Source organism: Macaca fascicularis, chromosome 7 (assembly GCF_037993035.2).
Source record: "Macaca fascicularis isolate 582-1 chromosome 7, T2T-MFA8v1.1".
Lineage (NCBI taxonomy): Eukaryota > Metazoa > Chordata > Mammalia > Primates > Cercopithecidae > Macaca > Macaca fascicularis.
In genome coordinates this window covers 90,645,718-90,667,045 of record NC_088381.1, presented here as the reverse complement: position 1 = coordinate 90,667,045, position 21,328 = coordinate 90,645,718, and the positions used below count along the sequence as shown (strand labels likewise).

General features: G+C 46.6%; 1 protein-coding gene across 14 annotated transcripts; it reads left to right on the top strand.

Annotated features, from left to right (window-relative positions):
* The first annotated feature begins 495 nt into the window (after nt 1–495).
* Nucleotides 496–20,625, top strand: RBM23 (RNA binding motif protein 23). Of its 14 annotated transcripts, none has more exons than XR_012415555.1 (15): nt 496–673; nt 8,291–8,366; nt 10,422–10,537; nt 11,624–11,671; nt 13,665–13,835; nt 14,696–14,749; nt 14,898–15,015; nt 15,105–15,257; nt 15,339–15,476; nt 16,902–16,967; nt 18,896–18,976; nt 19,131–19,326; nt 19,409–19,534; nt 19,631–19,700; nt 19,778–20,625. XR_012415555.1 is itself a non-coding variant. In XM_045396154.3 (15 exons), exons 3-15 carry the CDS (start codon nt 8,301–8,303, stop codon nt 19,779–19,781), a joined length of 1,326 nt encoding a protein of 441 aa, XP_045252089.2. In that variant the 5' UTR covers nt 496–673; nt 1,865–2,189; nt 8,291–8,300; the 3' UTR covers nt 19,782–20,625. The 14 variants fall into 14 exon arrangements, 12 of the variants coding, with proteins under 12 accessions (XP_045252089.2, XP_005560880.3, XP_073853058.1 ...); XM_045396154.3 differs by lacking the exon at nt 18,896–18,976 and adding an exon at nt 1,865–2,189; XR_012415556.1 differs by lacking the exon at nt 18,896–18,976 and having other exon boundaries at nt 15,082–15,257.
* The last annotated feature ends 703 nt before the right edge of the window (nt 20,626–21,328 follow it).

The following is a 21,328-nucleotide window of genomic DNA, read 5'->3' as shown; positions in this document are numbered from 1 at the left end:
GTGGTCGGGAGGGTTGTTTAAGTAGCCGGCTCAGAACGGGGATTTGGAGTTCAGCATCTCCGGACTTGAAACAAACGCCGCTGTTCTCTACAAAGCTTAACCGTAACGACTGACGTGACTCCTTCGGCAAATCCGAGTAGGGACGGCCAAGGATGTAAATTGTGCCTCGTTGGCTCCGCCCATCGCACTGGTCTAGTCAACTCGAGCACCGGGAGTGGGGTCGGTGGCTCCTTCACTCCCGTTCTCCGTCCCGTTTTCCCCGCCCTCCGCAAGTCATTTAACCAATGAGAGAATGATGGGCGGATACCAAAGGACGCTTCCATTTTCTGGAGTCTCTGAGGTTAGCCAATCAATGGGAACTCGTTGGTTGCTAAGACGCAGTTGAGTTTGCTCCACCCATACTTAGGACGTTAGCCAATGAGAACCCGTACTTTGGACGGTTGCCGCGAAACCAGCGAGGTTACTGCCAACGCTGGGGTGTCTTAGCGCATGCGCAGATTGGGGAAGGTTCTGGAAGACGGCGGAGGTGTCGCCATTTTGCGGGAAGAGGAGCAGCGGGACCTGCATTGCTGCTTTTCTTGCCTAGACTCTAGGAAATATCCGAGCTTCACTCCCCACAACATACCCAAAGGAACGGAGAGAACCGGGACCCCCCTGCGGGGAACCGGAACTGGTGAGAAACCCCAAAACCTGGTCCCCACCAGACGTCACCATGCGTGACGTTGCTGCACGGCGCCTCCCCCTGACGTCACGGGCAGAAAATAGCGTCACGAAGAGATTCAGGGGAACTTTTAACGTTAAAAAAAACCTTTGTTTTGACCTGGAAGTGTTAGCTACTTAAATGTAGCCCACTGGCACGACTTTAGAGGTGGGCACCCTCGTGGCTGTATCCTGCACCGATAAAGATGCGGTTTCTAGAATTCTGTGATTTTTTTTTCTGGGTCCCTGCAGCCGTGACACTTAGGGTCGCCCACACTGGAAAGGGAGCATCGACCCTCTGCGGCCTGAGAGGACACACATCATCAGTTTCAGCCACTCGCACCACTATTCAGAGAGAGAGAAGGGAATTGAGCTTTCTTCCTCAATCTCTAGTCTGTCGAAGATTCATGTTCACTATGTTGAGCTTTATGGGCTTTTCCCGTTTAACTTTTTCAAGCACTCATTCCAGTAGGCGTATGATGAGGCCACATATGAAGATTGAGCTCTGGGACACTGGCTCTCGCAGAGATTGTGCCAGTTGGTTGCCTATAGGAGCTTTTTTTTTTTTTTTTTGAGGCGGAGTCTCGCTCTGTCACCCAGGCTGGAGTGTGGAATGGGGCGATCTCGGCTCACTGCAGCCTCTGTCTCCCGGGTTCAAGCGATTCCCCTGCCTCAGCCTCCCGAGTAGATGGGATTACAGGCGCCCGCCACAATGCCCGGCTAATTTTTGTATTTTTAATAGAGATGGGGTTTCGCCATGTTAGCCAGGCTGACCTCGAACTCCTGACCTCAGGTGATCCGCCCGCCTCGGCCTTCCAAAGTGCTGAAATTACAGGCGTGAGCCACCGCGCCCGTTTTATAGGACCATTTTTTAAAGCTACACAACATGGGGTGGGCAGTCCTTCAAGTAGTTTTTGTCTCATTGTTCCTCTTTTTTATTAAACTGCCTTCAGTTTGTAGGTGTTTGTGCTCAGCTCAGTGATCAGACCCAAGAGATGGCGCTGCCGTCACCCTTGGGGTTCCAGCTTTTCGTGAATTCTTCCCGAATTGGTCTGACAGTGGTTCTCTCTGCTCCTTTAGCAGTGGGGTCTACCTGCTGGCTTGTGCTGTGACGAGGTCTAGGAACTGATGTGATTGTGGGTCTCTAATGCTGTTTTTGGAGCAGGATGGAAGAAAACACGATACTCTGTATGTGGATGAGATTGAGTGGACCTTGACCCATAAGTTGGGACATGAAGAGAGAGTTTGAAAACTACCAGCCTGGGCCGGGCGCGGTGGCTCATGCCTGTAATCCCAGCACTTTGGGAGGCCGAGACGGGCGGATCACGAGGTCAGGAGATTGAGACCATCCTGGCTAACACGGTGAAACCCCATCTCTACTAAAAATACAAAAAAAAAAAAAAAAAAAAAAGGAAAAAACTGCCAGCCTGGAAATGCATAGTGTTTGCTACCTTATTGCTTTTAGGACTTCTAGAAAGACACTAAACCCAGTAAGATTGCAAGTTTCAAAATATTGTGTTGTATATGTCTGCTTAAATAGATGTATTTGTTTCTGAGTGAAAACTTTTTACATAGAGGTTTATTTGTAGAGGCTTGTAAACTTAAGTGAAAGTTTTAGTGTGTGTGTTAAGTTGTTCCTTACGCTGCATTAGCACTCAACAATGAGCAGTTCTTGAAATCAAGCATTTCATTTGGAGGGGAAAAGGCAGATTGTAAAAAATAGTTTATAACAGAAAATTTGTGTAGACTTGGCAACCAAAATGACTGAAACAGCTTGAGTATCAAAAACTTTTCTTTTTAAGTCGGGCTCGGTGGCTCATGCCTGTAATCCCAGCACTCTGGGAGGCCGAGGCAGGTGGATAACCTGAGGTCAGGAGTTCGAGACCAGCCTGACCAACATGGAGAAACCCCGTCTCTACTAAAAATACATTAGCGGGGTGTGGTGGTGCATGCCTGTAATCCCAGCTACTCAGGAGGCTGGGACAGGAGAATTGCTTGAACCTGGGAGGTAGAGGTTGCAGTGAGCCGAGATTGCGCCATTGCACTCCAGCCTGGGCAACAAGAGTGAAACTCTGTTTTAAAAAAAAAAAACAAACTTTTCTTTTTAGAACCATTTTCCCATAGTGAACAAGGTAGTGTATATTAGCCTAATACATTTAAGCATACACTGTACATGCCTCAGATATAGGAGACTCACAATGAGGTTTAGCTAATGGGACTGATTATTTTGAAAAACCTATCAGAAGAACATTCATGTTCAGTGAGTATATATTTAAAAGTAGATACCTTGGTATACTCCATGGTGTCTTTTTTTTTTTTCCTTTGAAGTTAATTACAAACCATATGAGAAGTAACGTGATATAATATAACATTAGATTTGAAGTCAGAAAACCTTTGTGATCAGGAATTAGCTCCTCTGGCCAGATGTAATCCCAGCATTTTGGGAGGCTAAGGTGGGTGGATCTCTTGAGTCCAGGAGTTTGAGACCAGCCTGGGCAACATAGTGAGACCATGTCTCTACCCAAAAAATCCCCCAAAATATGAAAAGTTAGCCTGGTATGGTAGTGCCCACCTGTGGTCCCAGCAACTTGGGAGGCTGAGGTTAGAGGACTGCTTGAGCTAGAGAGGCAGAGGTTACGGTGAGCTGAGATGGCAACACTACACTCCAGCTTGGGCAACAGAGTGAAACCCTGTCTCAAAAAAAAAAAATTAGTTCCTCCATTTGAGCTGTGTGACCTTTTCTGTTTTGGAGATTGAGACAGAATCTCAATCTGCTGCATAGGTTGGATTGCAGTGGCATGATCACAGTTCACTGCAGCCTCAACTTCCTGGGTTCAAGCAATCCTTCCATTTCAGGCTCTCGAGTAGTTGGGACTACAGGCACGCACCACCGTGCCGAGCTAATTTTTATATTTTTTGTAAAAATGGGACCTCACTGTGTTGCCGAGGCTGATTTTGACCTGGCCTCAAGCCATTCTCCAGCCTTAGCCTCCCAAAGTGCAGAGATTGCGCGAGCCACCCCCTCTGCCCAGCCCTTGAGCTATGTATGACTTTTAGCAGTTCAAAAAACTTTAGTCTTAAAAAATTTGGGTATGAATCATATATTACCTGTCTGCAGCATTTGTTACCTTTGATTACTAAATAAATATAAAGTGTTATTACAAAAAGTAGAAGGCTGGGCACAGTGGCTCACGCCTGTAATCCCAGCACTGGGAGGCTGAGACAGGCAGATCACCTGAGGTCTGGAGTTTGAGACCAGCCTGGCCAACATGGTGAAACTCCGTCTCTACTAAAAATAAAAAAGTTAGTGGGTGCATAGTGGCAGGCACCTGTAATCCCAGCTACTCAGGAGCCTGAGGCAGGAGAATCGCTTGAACCTGGGAGGCAGAGGTTGGTGTGAGCCGAGATCGTGCCATTGCACTCCAGTATGGGCAACAGAGTGAGACTCCCTCTCAAAAAAAAAAAAAAACCCGGACACGTTGACTCACGCCCGCCCGTAATTCGGACGCTTGAGGTGGGCGGATCACCTGAGCTCTGGAGTTCCAGACCAGCCCGGCCAACATGGAGAATCTGGACTCTACTAAAAATACAAAATTAGCCGGACGTGGTGGCACATACCTGTAATCCCAGCTACTTGGGAGGCTGAGACAGGAGAATCGCTTGAACCTGGGAGGCAGAGGTTGCAGTGAGCTGAGATCATGCCACTGCACTCCAGCCTGGGCAACAGAGTGAGACTCCCTCTCAAAAAAAAAAAAAAAAAAAAAAGGCCGAGCATGGGGCTCATGCCTGTAATTCCAGCACTTTGGGAGGGCAAGGTGGTCGGATCACCTGAGGTCGAGAGTTCGAGACCAGCCTGACCAACACGGAGAAACCTGGTCTCTACTAAAAATACAAAATTAGCTGGACATGGTGGCACATGCTTGTAATCCCAGCTACTCGGGAGGCTGAGGCAAGAGAGTTGCTTGAACCTGGGAGGCAGAGGTTGCAGTGAGCCGAGATTGTGCCATTGTACTCCAGCCTGGGCAAGAAGAGCAAAACTCCATCTCAAAAAAAAAAGAAATTGAGTTCACTGGTTTTTATGTATACTGATTTGATTTGGGTTTGATTTCCATATTAAGCCTTAAATTTGACTCCAAGTAATTTTTTTCTTAAGTATCTTATCTCTCCATAACATGCTTAACACAGTGTCTAGCAGTTGTAGGTACTGTAAATCATAGAATCATAGTTGTAATGATTATACTTACTAAGTTGTCAAAATAGGATTTGGACTCTTAGGGCAGCCAGGGCAGCAGTGTTGCATAGTGTATTAGCTGCTTTAAAAAGGACGAAGTTCTTTTTTTTTTCTTTGAGATGGAGTCTTACTCTGTCAGCCCAGGCTGGAGTGCAGTGGTGTGATCTCAGCTCACTGCAACCTCCGCCTCCCAGGTTCAAGCGATTCTCCTGTTTTAGCCTCTTGAGTAGCTGGGACTACAGGTGCCTGCCACCATGCCCGGCTAATTTTTGTATCTTTAATAGGGATGGGGTTTCACCATATCGGTCAGGCTGGTATTGAACTCCTGACCTCAGGTGATCCACCCGCCTTGGCCTCCCAAAGTACTGGGATTACAGGGTGAGCCACCACGCCTGGCCAACAAAGTTCTTACAGTTATGAAAAGGTCTGATTATGATAGTCTCCTTGCATACAAATTCCTCAGGTTTTGGTTTTTTTTTTAAAAGCATGATGTACATTTAATGGGCACACAATTAAACTGTATACATTAAAGTGTACACTTTCATACGTTTTGATATGTTAAACACCCATGAAACCGTCACTCCCAAAGATTTGTTTGTTTGTTTTTTTGAGACAGTCTCGCTTGTCATCCAGGCTGGAGTACAATGGCATGATCTTGGCTCACTGCAACCTGTGCTCTCTGGGTTCAAGCAGTTCTTATGCTTCAGCCTCCTGAGTAGCTGGGATTACAGGCGCTTGCCACCACACCTGGCTAATTTGTTTTTGTTTTTGTTTTTGTTTTTGAGATGGAGTCTCGCTCTGTCGCCAGGCTGGAGCGCAGTGGCACCATCTTGGCTCACTGCAACCTCTGTCTCCTGGGTTCAAGCGATTCCCCTGCCTCAGCCTCCCCAGTAGCTGGGACTACAGGTGCGTGCCACCACACCCAGCTAATTTTTGTATTTTTAGTAGAGACAGGGTTTTACCACGTTGGCCAGGGTGGTGTTGATCTCTTGACCTCATGATGCGCCTGCCTTGGCCTCCCAGAGTGCTGGGATTATAAGTGTGAGCCTCCATGCCTGGCAATTTTTTTTTTTTTTTTTTTTTTTTTTTTTTTTTTTTTTAGAGACAGAGTCATGGTCTGTCACCCAGTCTGAATTGCAATGGTGCGATCTCGGCTGCAACTTCCGCTTCCTGGGTTCAAGCAATTCTCCTTTCTTAGCCTCCCAGGTAGCTGGGATTACAGGCATGTGCTACCACGCTTGGCTAAGTTTTGTATTTTTTTTTTTTTTTTTTTTTTGAGATAGAATCTCGTTCTGTCACCCAGGCTGGAGCACAGTGGTGCATTCTTGGCTCATTGCAACCTCCACCTTCGGAGTTCAAGCAGTTCTTATGCTTCAGCCTCCCAAGTAGCTGGGACTACAGGTGTGTGCCACCACGCCTGGCTAATTTTTTGTATTTTTAGTAGAGATGGGGTTTAACCATATTGGCCAGCTGCTCTCAAACTCCTCATGACCGCACCCAGCCTTAATTTTTGTATTTTTAGTAAAGATGAGGTTTCACCATATTGGTCAGGTTGGTCTTGGACTCCTGAACTCAGATGATCCACGTGTCTTGGCCTCCCACAGTAGTAGCTGGGATTACAGGTGTGAGCCACAACTCCTGGCCCCAAAGTTTTTCTTGTGCCCTTTTAAAATCCTTTTCTCCTAGTCCTTCCCCTCACTCCTATCCCTAGGCAACCCTTGTTCTGCTTTCTGCTTTTTTTGATATAGTTGATACAGTGATTAGTTTGCTTTTTATTTTGGAGACTGAGTCTCGCTTTGTCTCCAGGCTGGAGTGCAGTGGCATGATCTCGGCTAACTGCAACCTCTGCCTCCCGGGTTCAAGCGATACTCCTGCCTCAGCCTCCTGAGTAGCTGGGTCTACAGGTGCACGCCACCATGCCCAGCTAATTTTTGTATTTTTAGTAGAGACGGGGTTTCACCATGTTGGCCAAGATGGTCTCGATCTCTTGACCTCGTGATCTGCCCGCCTCGGTCTCCCAAAGTGCTGGGATTACAGGTGTGAGCCACCGCGCCTGACCTAGTTTGCATTTTTTAGAATTTTATATAAATGGAATTGTTCATTGTGCACTTTTGGGGGGGGCTTGTGGGGGGTTGGTTTCTGTCACTCCGTGTAATTATTTTGAGATTCATCCATGTGTGGGTTGATAATTCCAGACCAATAACATTTGAATAATTTATCCTATTGGTTTTCTTTGGTATTTTCTGTTTTTCTTATTTGACAAACTGATGGTAGACAGCCTGGGGAAAGGCAGTTTCTAGATGTGAGAGCTTCGGGGAGGCACATTTTACCTTGCCTACCAGAGAAAGTTTTCAAAATGGGATTGGTCGAGCCTGTCTTAATCATATTTCTGAGTTACCTAAGCTATAGTTGATATTAGATAGAAAATGCTTAGGGATAAGGCCCTAATTATTGGTGTTCGGGGTATGCAGAGAGGAAGACCTTAGGGCAAATCTGCATTTTGATGTTGCTTTGACTTGCTTCTAATTTTTAGTCTTGCCTCTTTACCTTTTTATTGGAAATAATGTGCCTATATTTTTTTATTATTTTTTCTTTTTGTATTTTTCTCACATCTGTAGCAGCCAGGCCTATTTTTATTATTTAAGTTTAAACCAGGTATTTGTTCAGAATTTTGAACAGTAGAGTGGAGACCAAATGTCCATTTTGTAGTGAACAGTAGTTTTGACTACCATCATTTTCTCTTCATAGAACAGGATCGGTATTTTGTTTCTTCCTAGGTGTTGTTTCCCTCTATATCCTTGACTTTTTTTTTTTTTGTATTATTTTTGTGTTTTTGTTTGTTTTGTTTTTGAGACACGGTCATACACTGCTGCCCAGGCTGGAGTACAGTGGCACGATCTTGGCTCACTGCAACCTCCACCTTTTGGGTTCAAGTGATTCTCCTGCGTCAGCCTCCTGAGTAGCTGGGATTATAGGCATGTGCCACCACACCCAGCTAATTTTTATATTTTTGATAGAGACAGGTTTTCGCCATGTTGGCCAGGCTGGTCTCAAACTCCTGACCTCAGGTGATTTGCCCGCCTTGGCCTCCCAAAGTGCTGGGATTACAGGTGTGAGCCACCGCACCTGGCCTATCTTTGACTATTCCAAGCCACAAAGCAGAACTAGTTCAGATCTATAGGATGTAAAAATAAATCTAAGAGTAAGTGACAGCTGGTAAGGTTTCTCTGCAGTTCAAGAAACAGAACTGAAATCTGTATATCCTGAAGTCTTCTTCTTGGAGGGGGAAAGAAATGTGTGGTGCTGGAAAGGGAGGAAAAATATAAAACAGGTTCTTACATATTAATATCCTCTCCCCAGATCTGACAGGATGGCATCTGATGACTTTGATATAGTGATTGAGGCCATGCTGGAAGCTCCCTATAAAAAAGAAGAGGTAATATTTTCCACCTCACTCCTGGAATTGGGTTAATAAGAAAGAGTAGTTGTCGATCATGACTTTCAACTTTCTTTTTTTTTTTTGTTGAGACGGAGTCTCGCTCTGTCGCCCAGGCTGGAGTGCAGTGGCCAGATCTCAGCTCACTGCAAGCTCCGCCTCCCGGGTTCCCGCCATTCTCCTGCCTCAGCCTCCCGAGTAGCTGGGACTACAGGCACCCGCCACCTCGCCCGGCTAGTTTTTTGTATTTTTTAGTGGAGACGGGGTTTCACCATATTAGCCAGGATGGTCTCGATCTCCTGACCTCGTGATCCGCCCGTCTCGGCCTCCCAAAGTGCTGGGATTACAGGCTTGAGCCACCGCGCCCGGCAACTTTCAACTTTCAGCATTTTATAAATCCTCTTTCCCTGCTTATTTATTATGTACAATAACTAATCATAAAAGGCATAGTCTTAGTAAGCTTTGCTGGAGACTGTGGTTAAGAGCCATACTTTTAGAGAGGACCAGAAACCGGGGTGGGCACATAATGTGGTGATGGTATCTGTGCTTTGCTCAAAACTCGAAGTGACACAGTAGAAAGTCACTGTACCTCAGACCTAGCACCAATTTCTTTTTTTCTTTTTTTTTCTTTTGAGACAGAGTCTTGCTCTGTCGCCAGGCTGGAGTGCAGTGGTGTGATCTTGGCTCACTGCAACCTCCACCTTCTGGGTTCAAGCGATTCTCATGCCTCAACCTCCCAACTAGCTAGGATTATAGGCAAAAGCCACCATGCCCCGCTAATTTTTGTATTTTTAGTAGAGTTGGGGTTTCACCATGTTGGCCAGAATGGTCTCGATCTCCTGACCTCATGATCCACCCACCTTGGTCTTCCAAAGTGCTGGGATTACAGGTGTGAGCCACTGCGCCTGTCCCAGTTTCTTTTTTAATATACTTTTTATAGAGACAGTCTTGCTGTGTTGCCTGGGCTGGTCTCGAACTCCTGGGCTCAAGGGATCTGCCTGCCGTGGCCTCCCAAAGTGCTGGGATTACAGGAGTGAGCCACTGCACCTGGCCCACTTAACACCAATTTTCTTGCTTGCTTGCTTGCTTGCTTTTCCCTCCCTCTGCCCTCTCCTGCCATCCCTCCCTCCTTCTCCCTCCCCCACCTTTCTTTTTTTCTTTCCTTTTCTTTTTTTTTTTTTGGAGACGGAGTTTCACTCGTTGCCCAGGCTGGAGTGCAGTGGCGCGTTCTCAGCTTACCACAACCTCGGCCTCCCGGGTTCAAGCGATTCTCCTGCCTCAGCCTCCCAAGTAGCTGGGATTACAGGCATTGCCATCATGCCTGACTAATTTTGTTTTTTTTTTTTTTTTTTTTTTTTTTTTTTTTTTTGAGACGGAGTCTTGCTCTGTCACCCAGGCTGGAGTGAGTGGCGCGATCTCGGCTCACTGCAAGCTCCGCCTCCCGGGTTCACGCCATTCTCCTGCCTCAGCCTCCTGAGTAGCTGGGACTACAGGCGCCCGCCACCACGCCCGGCTAATTTTTTGTATTTCTAGTAGAGATGGGGTTTCACTGTGTTAGCCAGGATGGTCTTGATCTGCTGACCTCGTGATCCACCCACCTCAGCCTCCCAAAGTGCTGGGATTACAGGCATGAGCCACTGCGCCTGGCCTAATTTTGTATTTTTAATAGAGATGGGGTTTCTCCATGTTGGTCAGGCTGGTCTGGAACTCCTGACCTCAGGTGATCCGCCTGCCTTGGCCTCCCAAAGTGCTGGGATTACAGATAGGTGCCACCGCACCCAGCCTAGCACCAATTTGTAACTCTCTGGGAAATGTCAGTGGAGCAGATGTTGGGGGTAACCAAAGTTTGACATCAAAATCTGTCATGCTGATCTCTTCCTTTTAGGTAGTTTCTTGATTCCTCTCTTACTCCCTTTGTTAGGAAATAAGGGTGCTCAAAATCTGGCTAATCAAGTGCTTCGATTTCTTCCTTGTCCACCTTTGTTCCCTTTGCCCATTGGAATCTGTGTGTCTGCCACCTTATACCTTGTGACATTTTCCTGGTGAATGCCTCAGGATGAGCAACAAAGGAAAGAAGTTAAAAAGGATTATCCTAGCAATACCACCAGCAGCACCAGCAACAGTGGCAACAGTGGGACCAGTGGAAGCAGCACCATCGGGGAGACAAGCAAGTGAGTGTGGGAGGAAGAAATGGGTTGGCACCTTGGGGAAGGGAAACAGTTTTGTCCGTTGGAAAAATAACCAGAATAGGGAGATCGTTTCTGTTAAGAGTGCTGACTTTTAGTAATGGCTCCACTTAGGTCATGAGAATAATGGTGACTTGATTTATTTACCTAGTCTTCACTTTCCAGTGTAGATTTGTGGATTAGTCCTAGCATCAATATACTTCATTTGAATAAAATAGCAAGAGGGGCCAGGCGTGGTGGCTCACACCTGTAATCCCAGCACTTTGGGAGGCCAAGGTGGGTGGATCACCTGAGGTCAGGAGTTCGAGACCAGATTGACCGACATGGTGAAACCCCGTCTCTACTAAAAATACAAAAATTAGCTGGGCGTGGTGGCAGGCGCCTGTAATCCCGGCTACTCAGGAGGCTGAGGTAGGAGAATTGTTTGAACCTAGGAGGCGGAGGTTGTAGAGAGCCGAGATTGCACCATTGCACTCCAGCCTGAGAAACAGAGTGAGACTCTGTCTCAAACAAACAAAAAATTCAAGAGGACCCCTGATTTGGAAACACCAGGTTTTGCTTGGCATTAGGGGGAAAATGGCCTCTTTAGATGCCTGACAGCTTTCAGGGCTGTAAGTTGGTTGTGCAGTTGCTGTGAACTACTGCTGGATCATCTTCGGGGCTTTGGCCTTTCCATGCTTTCTGTTTCATTCTGGCCTTACTGTAATTCCTTTTCTTTGGCACCAATAACGAAACCTTCTCTTTAAGAATTTACACTCCTGACCTGGCGTGGTGCTCACGCATGTAATCCCAGCACTTTGGAAGGCTGAGGCGGTGGATCACTTGAGGCCAGGAGTTCAAGATGAGCCTGGCCAACATAGCGAAACCTTGTCTCTACTAAAAATATAAAAAATTAGCTGGGCGTGATGGTACATGCCTGTAATCCCAGCTACTCAGGAGGCTAAGGCAGGAGGATCGCTCAAACCTGGAAGGCAGAGGTTGCAGTGAGCCGAGATTGCACCACTGCACGACAGAGCGAGACTCTTTCTCAAAATTTAAAAAAAAAAAAAAAGAATGTACTCTCTTTCACAGGAAGAAGAGGAGTCGGAGCCATAGTAAAAGCAGGGATAGAAAGCGCAGGTCAGTAATTCTGGGCCAGGCACAGTGGCTCATATCTTTAATCCTAGCACTTTGGAAGCCAAGGCGGGGAGGACCACTTGAGGCCAGGAGTTCCAAACCAGCCTGGGCAACATAGCAAAATCCTATCTCTACAAACAATTAAAAAATTACCCAGCTGTGGTGGTATATATTTGTACTCCCAGCTACTTGGCAGGCTAAGGCTGGAGGATTGCTTGAGCCCAGGAGTTTGAGGTTGCAGTGAGCCGAGATTGTAACACTAAACTCTAGCCTGGGCAACAGATTGAGGACCTGTCTCAAAAAAAAAAAAAAAAAAAAAAAAAATTAATAAAACATTTGGCTTAAAACACAAACACATTGTACAACTCGGCAAATTTTCTTTATGTCCTTATTCTATAAGCTTTTTTCTACTTTTAACTTTTTTTTGTCTTTTACTTTTTAAACATTATTGTTATTGTTGAAAACTACGACACAAAGACACATGAACCTAGGCCTGCAGAGGGTGTTTCACCTCTGCATCTTGTCCCACTGGAAGGTCTTCAAGGGCATTAATACACATAGAGTTGTACTCTGCTATAACAATGCTTTCTTTAGGAACACCTCCTGAAGGACCCGCCTCTGTTCTATAGTTAACATTTTTTTATAAGTAGAAGTAATATATTCTAGAATGATGATGATAAGTGTAGTAAATACACGAATCAGTAACATCTTTATTTTTTATCATGTAGTATATACTGTACATAATTGTTTTATTTTTAAACAATTTTAATGCATAATAGATGTGTGTAGTTTCTGATATGTGTGAAAGTTAATACATATAATTTGTAAAGATCAAATCAGTGTACTTGAGATATCCTTGACTTAAATATTTATCTTTTCATTATGCTAGGAAACGTTCAAATTATTCTCTACTAGCTATTTTGAAATGTATAATAGATTGTTGTACATTGTAGTAATAACCCTACTGATCTGTTGAACACTGGGTCTTGTTTTTTCTTTTTCCTTTTTTTTTTTTTTTTTTAAGACGGAGTTTTGCTCTTGTTGCTCAGGCTGGAGTGCAGTGGTGCGATCTTGGCTCACCGTAGCCTCCGCCTCCCGGGTTTAAGTGATTCTCCTGCCGTAGCCTGCTGAGTAGCTGGGATTACAGGCATGTGCCACCATGCCTGGCTAATGTTTAATGTCTTTTTTTTTTTTTTTAAGAGACAGAGTCTTACTCTGTTGCCCAGGATGGAGTGCAGTGGCACGATGTCGGCTCACTGCAACCTCCATCTCGCAGGTTTAAGCAGTTCTCCTGCTTCAGCCTCCCAAGTAGCTGGGATTACAGTCACGTGCCACCATGCCTGGCTAATTTTGTATTTCTGGTAGAGATGGAGTTTCACCATGTTGGCCAGACTGGTCTGGAACTCCTGACCTCAAGTGATCCACCCGCCTCGTTTTCCCATAGTGCTGGGATTACAGGCGTGAGCCACCACACCCGGCCTAATTTTGTATTTTTAGTAGAGACGGGGTTTCTCCATGTCGGTCAAGCTGGTCTTGAACTCTCGACCTCAGGTGATCTGCCCACCTTGGCCTCGCAAAGTTCTAGGATTACAGGCATGAGCCACCGCGCCCAGCCCTGGGTCTTATTTTTTCTAATTAATGATATATTTGTACCCATTAATCTACTTCTGTTCATTCCACCCACACCTCCTATCCCTCCATCCTTCCAGGCCTCTAGTAAACACTAGTCTACTTTCTATTTTCATGAGATCCACTTTGTACATAATCGGATGTGCTGTACTTTTATACAACTGGGAGTGCAATAGATAGTAGTTTGGTTTACACCAGCATCACCGCAAACATAAGTAATACGTTACGACATGACAGCGGCTGTAACATCTCTAGGTTATAGGAACTTTTCAGCACCATTATAATCGTATGGGACCACTGTTGTATATGCACTTGGTTGTTGGCCTAAACATGATGTGGGCCTGACTATAGTTGTTTCCATCTGTAGTCGTAGTCGAGATCAGGATCGGTATAGACGGAGAAACAGTCGGAGCCGAAGTCGAGATCGGCAGCGTCGTCACCGTAGCCGTAGCTGGGATCGTCGACATAGTAGTGAGTTGCGAAGTCGGGACCGTCGACAGGATCGTGTGAGCTACAGGAGTCCTCCACTTGCCGCTGGGTATCACTTTTTGCTAATAAGATTCACCTTGGTATAATAACATGGATAAAACAACAAATGCACTATGAACCCTGCTTGAGGGTGCTTATTATAACACAATGCGATTGGCAGGATACTTAGGCACATAAAGGGTCGGTATTCAAAATTCACTGTTGGGCATGGTGGCTCATGCCTGTAATCCCAGCACTTTGGGAGGCTGAGGCCAGAAGATCACTTGGCCCCAGGAGTTTGAGACCAGCCAGGGCAACATGGCGAAACCCTGCCTCTACGAAAAATGCAAAAATTAGCTAGATGTGGTCATGTGTGTCTGTAATCTTAGCTACACAAGGAGGCTGAGGTGGGAGGATAGCTTGAGCCTGGGAGGCAGAGGTTGCAGTGACCCAAGATGGCGCCACTGCAGTCCAGCCTGGGTGACAGCGGAAACACTGTCTTAAAAAAAATAAAAATATGGCCAGGCGCGGTGGCTCAAGCCTGTAATCCCAGCACTTTGGGAGGCCGAGACGGGCAGATCACGAGGTCAGCAGATCGAGACCATCCTGGCTAACACGGTGAAACCCCGTCTCTACTAAAAAATTCAAAAAATTAGCCGGGCAAGGTGGCGGGCGCCTGTAGTCCCAGCTACTCGGGAGGCTGAGGCAGGAGAATGGCGTAAACCCGGGAGGTGGAGCTTGCAGTGAGCTGAGATCCGGCCACTGCACTCCAGCCTGGGTGACAGAGCGAGACTCCGTCTCAAAAATAAATAAATAAAAAATAAAAATAAAATGAGATGAAATACTGGAATCTGGTTTTCTCACCATGGAAGACCCAGCATTGGACCAATGAGAATAAGGTTTCACCTTTTGTTTTTCTCTATTCTTCAGTTATAGATATGGACACAGTAAGAGTCCTCATTTCAGAGAGAAGAGCCCAGTCAGGTGAGTTGATAACAGTTTTTTAGGGATTGTGAGGTATGAGTAAAAGGTTATTTGAGCCAAATAACAGGAATGCGTAGTACTTGAGGGTTAGCTGGAGAACAATGACCAGGTATTCAAAGGGCTGGTCTCAATACATTTCACTCTTTAGGGAGCCAGTTGATAATCTGAGTCCTGAGGAGCGTGATGCCCGCACGGTTTTCTGTATGCAGTTAGCTGCCCGCATTCGGCCTCGAGATCTGGAGGACTTTTTCTCTGCTGTAGGCAAGGTAACCCTCCCACCTTAGTTTTCTTCTGAGTAGCTTAGCTTCTATCTCCCTTTATGCCCAATTCAGGATTTCTTTTGTGTCCTGGATAGGTTCGTGATGTACGTATCATCTCAGATCGGAACTCACGTCGTTCTAAGGGCATTGCCTATGTGGAATTCTGTGAAATCCAGTCTGTGCCACTGGCCATTGGGCTGACTGGGCAGCGGTTGCTGGGAGTGCCTATCATTGTACAGGCTTCACAGGTGAGCAGGCTGAGAAACAGACATAAGATTTTAAGGGGAGAGGGAGCGTGGGACATGACCCATCATTTCCTCCTTCCCCAGGCAGAGAAAAACCGACTGGCAGCCATGGCCAACAACCTGCAAAAGGGCAGTGGTGGACCAATGCGCCTCTATGTGGGTTCCCTGCACTTCAATATCACTGAAGACATGCTCCGGGGCATCTTTGAGCCCTTTGGTAAAGTGAGTAGAAGTGAGAGAAACCTCTGAAGGGAACTGGAAGAAGTGGGGAGGGTGAGTGTTTGAGTGTACTTCTGTGTTCTGCCTGGCCATGATTAACCTGCTGCATACATCATAACGGGCGTATGAGTCTCGCTGTGAAAGTTTGGCTCCATCTGTATTCATGTGCTTGGTAGACAAATAAGTTAGACACAATGAAATCAAATAATAGGCCAGATTAGGGAAGATTAATAGGTAAGATTAAGATTACTAATTAAGAAACGGGGTGCAGTGGCTCATACCTGTAATTGCAACACTTTGGAAGGCCAAGGCAGGTGGATTGCTTGAACCCAGGAGCTTGAGAGCAGCCTGGGCAACATGGCAAAACCCTCTCTCTACAAGAAATACAAAAATTAGCTGGGCATGTTGGCACGTGCCTGTAGTCTCAGCTAGTTGGGAGGCTGAGGAGGGAGGATCACCTGAGCCCAGGGAGGTTGAGGCTGCAGTGAACTAAGACCATGCCACTGCACTCCAGCCTGGGTGACAGAGATCTTGTCTTGGGGAAAAAAAAAAAAAAAGTAGAAATATTTTGGTAAAAGGTGGCCTTTTTTTTTTTTTTTCAAGGCTCACTACAGCCTCGACCTCGCAGGCTCAAGTGACCCACCCACCTCAGCCTCCTGTAGGCGTGCACCACCACACCCTGCTAATTTTTGTATTTTTTGTGGAGACGGGGTTTTGCCATGTTGCCTGCCCAGCTCAGCTTTCCAAAGTGCTAGGATTACAGGAGTGAGCCACTGCACCCTACTGTTTCTTTTTAAAAGAAGATTTGGGCCAGGCACTGTTGCTCAGTCTATAATCCCAACACTTTGGGAGGCTGAGGCAGGAGGATCACTTGAGCCTGAGAATTTGAGAGCAGCCTGGGCAACCTAGCAAAACCTCGTCTTTACAAAAAATAAAAAATTAGCTGGGTGTGGTGGCCTATGCCTGTAGTCCCAGCTACTTGGGAGGCTAAGGCGGGAAGATTGCTTGAACCTAGGAGATCAAGGCTACGGTAAGTCATGATTGTGCCACTACCCTCCATTTTGGGCAGCAGAGTGAGACCCTATCGCCGAAAAAAAAATAATAAAAAGATACGTAATTTGTTGGGTAGAAAGCTAGAAGTATTGGCGGATCATCGTGGCTCACTCCTGTAATCCCAGAACTTTGGGAAGCTGAGGCTGGTGGATCATTTGAGCCCAGGAGTTCAAGACCAGCCTGGCCAACGTGGTGAGACCCCATCTCTGCTAAAAATACAAAAATTAGTGATTGCACCACTGCATTCCAGCCTGGGCAACAGAGTAAGACTCTGTCTTTAAAAAAAAAAAAAAAAAAAAAAAAAATCTGGGTAGGAAAGATTGAAGATAGGGACTAGTCAAAAATTTACTAATAATTTCCACTATTCTACTACAGATTGATAATATTGTCCTGATGAAGGACTCAGATACAGGCCGCTCTAAAGGTTATGGTTTCATCACGGTGAGTCTCTAGTCTTTTAATTTTTTTATTTTACTTTGTGTTTGTCCACTTGTCTGATTTTGCAGCTTAGCTTCATCCTCCTCCTTTAGGACCTGTCTAAATGACCCGTAAACCCTGGTGCCCGAAGCTTGGACTAGCCTTCTACCCCTTGAGATGAGTGCATTGCTTGAGATCTTGGCTTTGCTCCTACATTCTGTCAGTGGCCCTGGTATGGGGGTGTCCAGGAGTTCAGCCAGCTTCCCTGGTGCTGCAGCTTGGCTCTTTGGGTAATAGTAACCAGGCTGCAGCTAAAAGGTTGGGGGTATGAGGGAAGTTAGGTATGGGCTTTTAAAGACATGCTTTATAGAGCTGATGTTTCTCATAATTATGCTTCCCTCTGGTGCTACCCCATTTGAAGCAATTTCTGCACTGAGAAGGATCAGTTATTAACGTAGCACTATGGAGAGAATAGTGAGGCCACCTAATTATGGGCAAGTTTCACCTTTTCCTAACGTTCCAACAAAATTGTTGGCAATTCCTGTAACTGGTTCTTCCAGCCCCATGTGACTCCAGGCTGAGAACTGGCTGCCAGCCACAAAGTCTGATAGAAGCTTGTATTTTCTGGGCTTAAACCAGGCAGCATACACCCCCACAGTTACCCACAGGGCACAGGGCAATAGGTTGTATTCTATCATTGGAATTACTCACCTCAAAAATACCCAGTAAAGGCAAGCCATGTGTAAAACCTGCCTAGGAACTGTCAGTACCACATGCCAGGCCCTAAGGCAGGTAATACTGCTAGCTAGCTAAACAAAGCTAGCTGTGGTGTTGACAATTCTGTGGTGGCAAGTAACTTTTGTAACCTTTTCTAGCTCTCTATGTGACTGAGATATGGAAAGGCTTCTGTGGGGCATTTTTGCCCTTGTGTTGTTGCCTTTTAGGTCAACAACCTTGACACTTACACAAACAGCAGACTGGGAATCCTCTTTGTACCAGGGTGTTGCTGGGTGCTGCTGATAAAAGGGACTAGAGAGTAAAGGCCTTCTGGTCAGCAGGTCACTTAGTCAACAGCTCTGGTGTGTATGTTGGGGTGTGCTTGCTGCCTTCCTGTCAGCACTAGGGTGTGTTCCCTCCTAAGCCTGGAATTAGGAGTTCCAGATTCCTAGTACTTGACTAAGAACTAAAACTTGGCCGGGCACGGTGGCTCATGCCTGTAATCCCAGCAGTTTGGGAGGCCAAGGTGGGTAAATTGCCTGAGGTCAGGAGTTCAAGACCAGCCTGGCCAACATGGTGAAACCCCAGCTCTACTAAAAAAACAAAAATAAAAAAACTAGCTGGGTGTGATGGTGGGAGCCTGTAATTCCAGCTACTCGGGAGGCTGAGGCAGGAGAATTGCTTGAACCCAGGAGACAGAAGTTGCAGTGAACTGACATGGTACCACTGCACTCTAGCCTCAGTGACAGAGTGGGACTCCATCTCAAAAAAAAAAAGAACTAGGCCGGGCGTGGTGGCTCAAGCCTGTAATCCCAGCACTTTGGGAGGCCAAGATGGGCAGATCACAAGGTCAGGAGATCGAGACCATCCTGGCGAACACAGTGAAACCCTGTCTCTACTAAAAAAATACAAAAAACTAGCCGGGCGAGGTGGCGGGCGCCTGTAGTCCCAGCTACTTGGGAGGCTGAGGCAGGAGAACGGCGTAAACCCGGGAGGCGGAGCTTGCAGTGAGCTGAGATCCAGCCACAGCACTCCAGCCTGGGTGACAGAGCAAGACTCCGTCTCAACAAAAAAAAAAAAAAAAAAAAAAAAAAGAACTAAAACTTACTAGTACAGAGAACTGAATTAAAAGCTCAGGAGCCTTGGCTCTTAGCCTGTCTTCCATTTGATATACCCATTTGTGAAATAACTTGTCAGACTAGATTTCCTACAATAATAAACTTTTGCATTATTAGATTCTTAATGGAGCTGGAAGATTGAAAAGTGACTGCCATTGAGTTCGTTGGAAAAGGTCCTTTTCAGAGAACCATTTTGAGGTGATGGGCATAGGTCATATTTTCTGGGAAAGAAAAGTTTGTACCTCAGTGAGCATATAATTTTCCTGGGATAGTAGGACTAGGGAGTGTTACTGGGGCTTTGAGAGCATGTCTTTGGCAAGGAGGTGGCTAACATGGCCTGGGTTTCTTATAGTTCTCTGATTCTGAGTGTGCCCGGCGGGCCCTGGAACAGTTGAATGGCTTTGAGCTTGCTGGTCGACCTATGAGGGTTGGCCATGTGACTGAGCGACTGGATGGTGGCACAGACATCACTTTTCCTGATGGGGACCAGGAGCTGGATCCAGGATCAGCAGGTGGACGTTTGCAGCTCATGGCAAAACTGGCAGAAGGTAAAATATCTCCACAAGGTGAAGAATAGGGGGTTGAATTTTAGATCAAGGATTGGGGCTTAATCCCGCCTTTTCCTTTTAGGCTCTGGAATCCAACTGCCAACCACTGCTGCTGCTGCCGCTGCTGCTGCCGCTGCTGCCCATGCTGCTGCCTTGCAACTGAATGGAGCAGTTCCCTTGGGAGCCCTGAATCCAGCAGCTCTGACTGGTAGTCTTGGACATGGGAAAGGAAGGGAAGGTTTGGGGGTCTGGAAAGAAGGAGTGTGCTGTGCTTGCTCACTCACTCGGCCTCTCTTTGTTCTAGCTCTGAGTCCAGCCCTGAACCTTGCCTCCCAGTGCTTCCAGCTGTCCAGCCTCTTTACCCCCCAGACCATGTGAGTCTCAGGGCTTCGCTCATTCTAGTCTTTGATTACTCTTTTTCCTTTGAATTCCCATTTACTTCTTTCCACAGGTAAATCAGTGGCACAGCATACTGCCTCCTTGTGCCTCTGGATCCTGCCACTTCACATCTACTCTTCCATGGCCCCATTTCTCCATTTTGTGGACCAAGCCATCCTGAGGGCATGGACATTGTCTCTGAGGAAATTGGGGCCACCCTTAAGATACCAAGAAGAGCTCCTGCCCATGGCCCCACTGGAAATGGACTCTGCTGAGCAAAGCCCCCAGTTGAAGAGAACAGAATCCACACCTGCATTGAATACCTGTTTCTCCATGTGTATCGTCTCTGAGATTACCTTCTTGCCCTTTCCAACACCTTAGTGATTCCTCAATTCCTCCCCTATTGGGAAGGCCATAGGGCATTAACTGAAGGAACTGGCCTCTCTCCTTTTCCTGTACCTTTACCCTTTAGTCTGTCAAGGAGAACCTTAGGACCTCTGAATCAAGAGGACTGAGTTTGTGGGTGAACCTTGAAGGTGCTCTTTCTGCTACAGGGGCCCTGGGAGATAGCATGGACATGTGCATTGAGAAGCCAGCCTCAGACCTTAGCTTGAAGCAGCTTGAGGTGAGACCTACTGTAGGCTCAGCATCTTGCTAGGAGGCATGGGAGTGATCCATTCTGCCAGGCATTTAGGGGCTTTCAGAAATTTAGTAAAAGGTGGAGTGTATCTTTCCAGTATCTTCCATCTTCATATGTATACTTGTCCTTCCTCCCATTTCCTCCCTTTGGCCCAGGGTGGGAGGGTGGAGGGAGGCTGCTACTCTCTACCACTTCCTGTGTGCCTCTACTGTGGCCTCAACCCTGCCAATTAAAGCTGCTCCCATCCCCTACCTGGGCATGTGTGAGCCCTTCTCACTGGATTTTATACCCTTGTGTCTGTGTACATAAATATATATACATATATATATATAAACTTTGTACAAAAGGCAAGCCGCCGCCTTGTGGCGGCTGTTGCCCATTTGTGTGTGGTCTTTGTTATGTATCTCTCTGACAACTTCTCATGAGCCCAACTCATGATGTTTCTAGGGATATAAAACATTAGTAACACCATTGTGTTTCTTTTATTTATTTAACCACCTTTAGAAAGAAAAGTGAAAACTCACACCTGGGTGGGGTTCCCATTCTGTATCTGCATTACACTCTTGATCCTATGGTTGTCTTCTCCATCTATTTTCATCTTAACTATCTCCATCCCAACTACCCACTGGACAGAATTACCCAAACAGCCAAGTTGCAGCACTGGGACAGACTTAAGACTTAACAGGCTCGGCCGGGCGCGGTGGCTCAAGCCTGTAATCCCAGCACTTTGGGAGGCCGAGACGGGCGGATCACGAGGTCAGGAGATCGAGACCATCCTGGCTAACACAGTGAAACCCCGTCTCTACTAAAAATACAAAAACTTAGCCGCGTGAGGTGGCAGGCGCCTGTAGTCCCAGCTACTTGGGAGGCTGAGGCAGGAGAATGGCGTGAACCTGGGAGGCGGAGCTTGCAGTGAGCTGAGATCCGGCCACTGCACTCCAGCCTGGGTGACAGAGCGAGACTCCGTCTCAAAAAAAAAAAAAA